This window comes from Rhinatrema bivittatum, chromosome 1 (genome assembly GCF_901001135.1).
Source record: "Rhinatrema bivittatum chromosome 1, aRhiBiv1.1, whole genome shotgun sequence".
NCBI classification, from domain to species: Eukaryota; Metazoa; Chordata; class Amphibia; order Gymnophiona; family Rhinatrematidae; genus Rhinatrema; species Rhinatrema bivittatum.
The window spans coordinates 539,052,081-539,060,343 of record NC_042615.1 but is presented as its reverse complement, the minus strand read 5'-3'; the positions used below and the strand labels follow the sequence as shown (position 1 = coordinate 539,060,343).

The 8,263-nt window shown below is 48.5% G+C and overlaps 1 protein-coding gene across 1 annotated transcript in view; it reads left to right on the top strand.

Annotated features, from left to right (window-relative positions):
* The first annotated feature begins 991 nt into the window (after positions 1 to 991).
* The window catches only part of DNAJC25 (DnaJ heat shock protein family (Hsp40) member C25), a 33,594-nt gene continuing 26,322 nt past the window's right edge, over positions 992 to 8,263 (top strand). Inside the window, exon 1 of the mRNA XM_029614630.1 lies at positions 992 to 1,522. Coding sequence (XP_029470490.1) covers positions 1,229 to 1,522 — 294 coding nt within the window. The 5' untranslated portion in view covers positions 992 to 1,228. The remainder of the gene's footprint in view (positions 1,523 to 8,263) is intronic.

The window sequence follows — 8,263 nt, the reverse complement described above, 5'->3', positions numbered from 1 at the left end:
ATATAGATAGATAAATAGATATCAGTTTTGAAGTGATCAGGACACATATCTATTTATAATTATCTTGCAATATACAATTGCAGATGTAATGATACTTATTTTATATAAAGGGCCTTTTATTAAAACAATATCTCAACATATTTTTCAATTTAGGATCAACGGTTCTTAGCAATTTTCCCATAGATGCAAAATGAGAACGAATCCTTTTGTACACTTGAACATACTTGCAATTAGCTTTGGCAAGTCTGTGTCAATGCCTTTACCAGATGCACCACTGGTAACTACCTGAATATACGTCCTAAAAGGCTAGTGATAAGAACATAAGAAATTGCCATGCTGGGTCAGACCAAGGGTCCATCAAGCCCAGCATCTTGTTTCCAACAGAGGCCACAACCAGGCCACAAGAACCTGGCAATTACCCAAACACTAAGAAGATCCCATGCTACTGATGCAATTAATAGCAGTGGCTATTCCCTAAGTAAAATTGATTAATAGCCATTAATGGACTTCTCCTCCAAGAACTTATCCAAACCTTTTTTGAACCCAGCTACACTAAACTGCACTAACCACATCCTCTGGCAACAAATTCCAGAGCTTTATTGTGCATTGAGTGAAAAAGAATTTTCTCCGATTAGTCTTAGATAGGAAACTCCAACTCCCGGCATACTTTGTTAAAAGTCTAGGACTTGTGATACGTTTGAAAGAATCTTCCGGATCTCATGAGCCTCCTCTCCCTATTTTAGTTTTCTACGAGACTACCACCACAGCACATCTTCAAGCTTCCGGTACTTGAGTAGTACCTTCTTTCAGCCTCCTTTCTAACTTCTCCAGAGCAGGAATAGAACCTGCAGGAACTGGTATATAGAGCGCTTAGTGCAGACCCACTGGGGTGTACTCGCTTTACAGCACTGACAGCTGTTGTTCATTCACCAAGCTTCCTGTGCTGGCATGCTTTTTAACAATTGCCTACAACTCCCAGCAGGCTTGTGCCTTTCCGGCCGGACGCCTGCACGAGGGGGGGGTCAGTGGTGACTGTCCTCGCTAGAGGACTACAATTCCCAGCGTCCTCCTCCACGCCCCCTTCCCGTCTAGGAAAGCTGAGTGGCTTTTCGGCTTTTGCCCGACCTTCCCCCCTCCTCTCGAGCCCGGTACTGCCCTGCCATGGGTTTCCTGCAGTCGCCGCTTTTAGCTGGCTGATCGCTGACGATTAGTTCCTGCGACCGCGGCCATGGCGCCGGCGCAGCTGTGGCCGCTATGCGGGGCTTTGCTGCTGCTGCTGCTGGTGTCCCCGTCGGCGGCGCTCACCGAGGGGCTGTACTGTGGCACGCGGGTCTGCTACGACGTGCTGGGGGTGAGCCGGGACGCCAGCAAGGCGGAGATCGCGCGGGCCTACCGTCAGCTGGCCCGCAAGTACCACCCGGACCGCTACCGGCCTGGGGAGCCTCCGGGTCCCGACGGGGAAACGCGGGAGAGCGCGCACGGCAAGTTCTTGCAGGTCGCCACCGCCTACGAGACCCTGAAGGTAAGAGGGGTTCATTTTGCAGTCTTGGATGCCTCGATTTCTGTAATTAGCATATTCCATGTATGAAATGTCCATCGGATGTATAAAACGAAAGGACTGATTCGTTATGGCTTTTCTCCCATTCTGTGCCTGACATAGCGAATGATGATAGATAATGACCAAAATGGCACATCCAGTCTCCCCTGTGGAATGGGTCCTCTTGAGTAGAGACAAATATACATTTCCACATGGATGCTGATACCCACTACCCTGTGTGTCTTCTAGGATTGTATCTTCACCTCTGTATAAATGATTATACCAGTGCTTCTTTGCCATTTTCTGGCTTTATCCCACACCATTTTTTTTTTTTTTAGTTACTCTTTCTTAGCATTTAGACGGGTTAATCCACACCAGTGGGTTATGCACCTCTACCAGGAGATGGAGCAAAGCTTATATCACACTATATATACCCCTGCACTGACATAAGTCCGCCAGTATTCTCTGTCTCCAGCAGATGGTGGATGTGCATCTCCCTACTGGGCATTGCTTAAAATAAATAGAAAATGAAAGGAGAAAAGAAGGAAATTAATTTGCCCTGCTTTCCTGTGTTGAAACCTTATGGTTCCCCCCTCAGTCACGTTTTCCTGGGGTGATATCTGCCGATCCCTCCCTCAGTAGAGTTCCTCAGGCCAGTAGTTGGTATTTCGGCATGGATTTAGCTGAAGTGAGAGAAACACCTGAGAGGCTACTGAGTGCAGGAAGCTGAGCATGACAGTGAAAGCCTTTGACCTCGTCCCCTGCAGCTGGAGACTGACTCTATACTCCACCGGGACTGGCTGAGCTCAGGAAAAGAGGAGTAGTAATAAAAAAAAAAAAAAAAAAAAGAGTAGTGAGGGTTTCCATTCCCTTTTTGATCTCTGAGCCTCTGCATGCTGATCTGACATTCATTCCCACCTCCAAAGGAGCTTGGGGAGTCATGGCAGTTTGGTGAGTTGAGCAGCCTGTTGGCTAGGCCCCACTTTCAGGCTTTGCTTAGATGCCATGTGATAGGCCACGTTGGCATTTGTGCACTTTTATACACACAAGTCTGCTGCGAACCACTGCCTGACACTGGTTCGTGTGTGGGTGCTCAGGTGGGTGCCTCCCTAGATTGCTTATTGTGCCCTTATATTTTGGACACTTATTGGACAGATCTTGTTTTTGGGTGACCTGTCCTCACTCGCTTCTGTGGGTGCGCAGCTGGGCGCACAGTTGTTAGATGCTTTTGGAGCGTACTGCTCGCAGGTGTTTACCTTTGTGCTGCTTGCCATATTCGGGCATCTCAGCTTGGCGTCCCCCTTAACTTGTGTCCGTGCTGCTTTGGAGGCTGTTTTTACTGAGCCCACCCTTTCCTGCATTATGCGGGAATGGGACCGGAGGGGGACCTGTCAGAGGTTTCGTCTGGTTTTGGAGCTTCCTAACTAGTTTGTCAGCAGGGGAAGGCTACTCAGTGGGCGCAGGACCAACATTCCTTGGTTTTGGTATGGACTGCGGCAGAGTTAGCACGCTTTTCTACACACAAGTCTGCCGCGAAACAGCTTGGCGGGATGAGCTGCCTTTTGGGCTAGGCCCCGCTCGCAGGTTTTGCTCAGTCATCGTTGTGGCAGGCCCAAGAGTTCAGGATCACAAACTGTGGATCCCTGTATGCCTGTAAGCATCTGAGTACATTTCCACCTGCTGCGGGTCACACTGATAGGGATCCAGGTGGCACAGATGATGAAGGCGACCCTTGCTCCCTGAAGGATGGTAAATTCCTCCGGGGTTGGAGCCATATAGAACACTACTGCGTTTTTTTTTTTTTTCATAGAGATGATTTTCCGGCTTGGATCGCCCAGGCACTGAAAATGCTAGGGATGCTGATGCCATGGCTGAGCCAAAAAAGAAACCTATTTGGATTCCTTACATAAAGCATTATGGATGCTATTCAAGTATTGATTGATCTTGAATGGGGTGCCCTGGAAGCTAATTTTAAAGATGGGCGAGCCTTGGTAGCACTGTACCTCCTAGATCTGGCAGAGAAGGAGCAGTTGCACTTTCTGAAAGTAAATGTGCTGTGTGTGCTCTCACCAAGCGGATGACTATCCCTTTGGAAGGAGGAACAGCTTGAAGGAGGTGCAGGATAGGGTAATTGAGGCTATCCTTAAGCAGGCCTTGAGGCGATAGCAATGAATTGCAGATGGCCACTTGCTGTTCCCTGGTGGATCGCTCCTGCTTGCTCTCTCTTGGGAAATCGATGAGTCTGGTTTGAATTTCAGGGCAGTGCCCTACGGCCTCAGCACCCTGGATTCGCCCAATCTCGGAAGCTACACAGCATTGAGCCTCAGCTATGGCTGATGAATTGGTGCCAAGACAATTTCAAAGTGTAATCTTACAAAATGGCCTTTTAAAGGATCATGCTGGTTTGGGAGTGAGTTAAAAAGAAAAAAAAAAAAGGCCAATAAGTGGGGCGAGTCCCAGGTTCCTGGGATAACAGAGGATTAAAAGCAGGCGCCGTGCTCATTTGGTGCAATAGGATGTGCTAGGGGTTTTCAACCCTACAGTCCTTCGTCTCAGGTAGCCTAGATGGGGTGCAGGATGAGGATGTGCTGACCACCTCCCGGGAACAGGAGATAGGGGGTCACTTGTCTCTCCTTTTTATGGTTAAACAATTTTTTATTGAATAAATATAAACAAAAACAGACCTAATAGCCAAGGAGGTGTGTTCTGCGAGCCTTCCTTGACCTTAAACATGTACAACTGCTTGTTGCTCATATACACAGTGAACCTCCCCTGCTGACCAGTATACTTGCCCGCCCTCCCCCCACCCTCCCTAAATCTCTTGGATGCAAAGTTCAAGTCTTCAAGAACTCATAGGACCAGGGATCCCGATTCAGTGTGTCAACGAGGAGGAGGGACGTCCTTAGCAGTTCTGTCTCTCTAATCATTTAGGATAGAACTTCGCACTTTGTGGGGTAGAGACTGCAGGTAATCATTCCATACTTTCAAAAAATGACAGCGATGCAGGGGTGACGTTTTAGACGCTAAATTCTCCAGCTGTAGAAGCTTATGAAAAGCATTCCTCCACATCCAATAATTTTATTTTATTTATTTGCGTTTTTTCTATACCGGCATTCATGGTTAGAAACCACATCATGCCGGTTTACATGTAACAAGGGGTGAGAACTAAGAACGGAACATAAACAAGTGCAAGGAGATCAAAAGTTACATTACAACAAGGGTCTTAAACTTGGAGGAGAGATAAGAATAAGAGAGCAGAACTGTAAGGATTACATTATTTACATTATATACATTATACTGTGAAGTTTTTTGTATAAATTACTATCTCTTATAAAATTGCTATCATTTAGTTAGGATCCGGGAAGGCTTGTTTAAATAGCCAAGTTTTAAGTCTTTTTCTAAATGTTGGAAGGCAGGGTTCCTGTCTCAGTTCTGGTGGGATGGTGGGATGAATTGCAGTCTTCCAGTGTAGCAGGAGCAGTTTCTTACCCACATAACAAGCCTTCTGCAACAACAGGCGGGATTCCGCCTTCTGTGCTACTGAGGAAGAGGGTAAGCAACCAAATAGTATGGCTAGAGGCAAGAGGGGACAGCTCCAAAATGAGTGGGATAAGGTACAGGGCTCCATATAGCATTTTGCACATTGGCTGGTCTCCTGTAGCCCGGCCCTAAACAGAAGGACTGGGGGTAGGTAAGCTCTCCAGAGAAACTTATACTACATCTCATGATAATAGGAGTTACTGGATACCCGTGCTATCCGCTGAAAACCAGTCTGAATCACCCTGGAAGGGACCTGAAAAACTCTGTCCCTGTTCCACCTCTCTGCTAGGAGCGATTACCACCCTCGGCTTATCGCTGTCAGTGCGTTTGGGTCCTAACCGATGGGCCCTTTCCACCCTGAGGGGGCCGTGGGTATCTGACAGCTGTAACTGGGCTTTCAGCCACGCTCCAGGAATCGTGGCAGGTTATTCTTTTCAAGGGCTTCAGGCAGCCCCACAAATCTCAAGTTGGAGCGCCGAGCCCGTTTTTCTAAATCCTCCAACTTAGCTGATTGCCTCGTTACCGCCTCCTTCAGCGCTGCGATCTCAGCTTGGGCAGTCTGGAGGCCATCTTGGTTGGCCGAAATGCGTGCTTCTACCTCTACAAATCACTTTTCGTACCCCTCCATACCTGCCTGAAGCTCGGTAAGCTGTGCCGAGATCTTCTGCAGTTCCGGTGTTAGGGCCGCTATCACCGCCGCCGTCATCTCAGCGGGGCCTGTGGGCTGCCCGCTTCCCGTTTCCACCATTCCCGGGCTCTCCTCCGCAGTCTGTTCGGGTGGGCTTTGTCTCTGGCCTTATCTTTTTTTAGCGGTGCGGGTGGCCATCGCGACCCCTCAACTCCCCAAGGCGCTGTAGCTGCTCTTGCAGGACGTCTTCGTTGCAGGTTTCAGCTTTTTGGGAGCTCAGGATGGGTTTGGATGCGGGGCGGGGGGGAAGGGGGTAGGCTCAGAGAAGGGAGCTCACATCCTCTCCCTTCAGCGTGTCACGTGATCTCTGTCTCTCCTTTTTATAGGAGGTGGATCGAGATCACATTAGACCAGTGGGTTCTGAAGGTTATAAGAGATGGCTATGCTCTGGTATTTCTCAGCGTTCCTCTGTATGTTTTCATGGTGTCTCCCTGCAGTTCTCCGCAGAAGAGATAGACAGTGGAGTGTTCGTTGTCAAGACTCCTCAGCTTGTGGGCTGCAATCCTAGTGCCCATGTCACAAGAAAATTTGGGCCGATATTCCAGTTATTTCATTGTACCCGAGAAGGAGGATTCATTCGCTCCAACCTGGAACTCAAGGAAATCAACCTGCATTTGCAAGTGACTCATTCCCACGTGGAAACCTTATGCTTGCTGATAATGGCAGTACAGTCAGGGTAGTTTCTTAAGTCTCTGGATTGTCAGAGGCGTATCTGCATATTCCTATCCGGCTGGAGCATCAACGGTTTTCTGCGTTTCGCTGTTTTGAGGCGACATCAGTTTTTGAACCGCTATCCTTTGGTTTGGCCACCACGTCCAGAACCTTCTCTAAGGTCATGATGGTGGTAGCGGCAGTGTTGAGAAAGGGTGGCACTCTTAGATGATTGGCTAATTCAGGCCAAGAGCCATGAAAGAGTTTTCAGTCTCATGCAAGGTGGTGATCTTGCTATAGGAATTATGTTGGGTGGCAAACTTGGCCAAGAGCAGTGTGCAGCCATCCCAGACATTGGAGTATCTTGGTGTTTGCTTTTGACATGAAGCAAGACAGGGTATCATTGCTGGGCTTCTACATTCAGAAACTGATGGCGCAGGTGCAAGTACTGACTAAAACAATATGCCCTGCTGTGTGGTCTTTTCTACAGGTGAGCAGGCTGATGGCAACTACTCTAGAGGTGGTTCCATGGACAAGGGTGCATATGTGACCTCTTCAGCGCACACTATTTGAACGTTGGAGTCCACAGTCTCAGGACTACTCAGTGTGGCTTCATTTACCGGTAGACAGCAGCATCCAACTGCAGTGGTGGTTGCAAGCAGATCATCTAACAAAGGGCGTTCCCCTGTGAATACCGGACTGGCTTCTATGCACAATGGATGCGAGCCTCCAGGGTTCGGGGGGGCGGGCTCACTGACAGGAGTTAACAGCACAGGGGTGCTGGAATACAGATGAGTACCTCTGGAGCATCCATTGCTGGAAGCCCATGCCGTTTGGTTGGCATGCTTGCAATTTGTTGACTGCTCGCAGGATTGAGCGGTTCGAATAATGTCAGACAATGCAACAGTGGATTACATCAATTGCCGGGGAGGAACCAAGCGCCAGCAAGTGTCACAGGAAATAGCCCAACTCATGTAATGGGCAGAAATATATTTTCAGGAGATCTCAGCCTCACACATTGCAGAAAAATACAGTGTAAGAGCAGACTTTCTCAGCAGACAGAGTGTGCATCCAGGAGAAAGGGAATGGTACGGTGAAACGTTCTAGCATGTGGGACGCTTACACAATGCAAAGGTTCCTCACTTCTTCAATCGCAGGAGAGATCTGAAGTTTTCAGGCATTGATGCCCTTGTGCAGGAGTGGCTGGAAGGCAAGCTTCTATTTACCTTCTCTCCATTGCCCTTGTTGGGCAGAATGATTCAAAAGGTTCAAGGGTTGGTACTTCTGGTGGTGCCAGATAGGCCCAGGAGGCTGTGGTATGCAGATCTGCGGAGGCTTCTGGTGGAATATCCTCTTCGATTACTAGTCCACGGGGATCTGCTACAGCAGGGACCTATTCTTTTCAAAGATCCGAATTGATTTTTGTCTTAAAGTGTGGCCCTTGAGAGGGCTCAGTTGCTGATGTGTGGGTAGAACACTGCTGTGAATTCCACCTTGCTTTAAGCACAAAAGTTATTCTCTTCCTTAGCCTATGTTCACGTTTGAGGCTTGGTATGAGGGACTAGAGGTTCATCCTCATTCGGTTAGAATCCCACTTAGTTTGGATTTTTGCAGGATGGGTTGTTTAAGGGCTTGGCCCTTAATTCCTTGAAGGTACAGGTGGCGGCTTTTGCCTGTTTCCGAGGTCACATGAATGGTGAACTGTTGTTGGCCCATCCAGTTATGGCCCAGTTCTTGAAAGGGGTGAAGCATCTTCATTCTCTTGCAGTTGCTGGTGCCCTTGTGGAGTCTTAATCTGGTTCTGGCGGGTCCCACCTTTCAACCGCTGCGTAGCCTCTTCTTGAGGT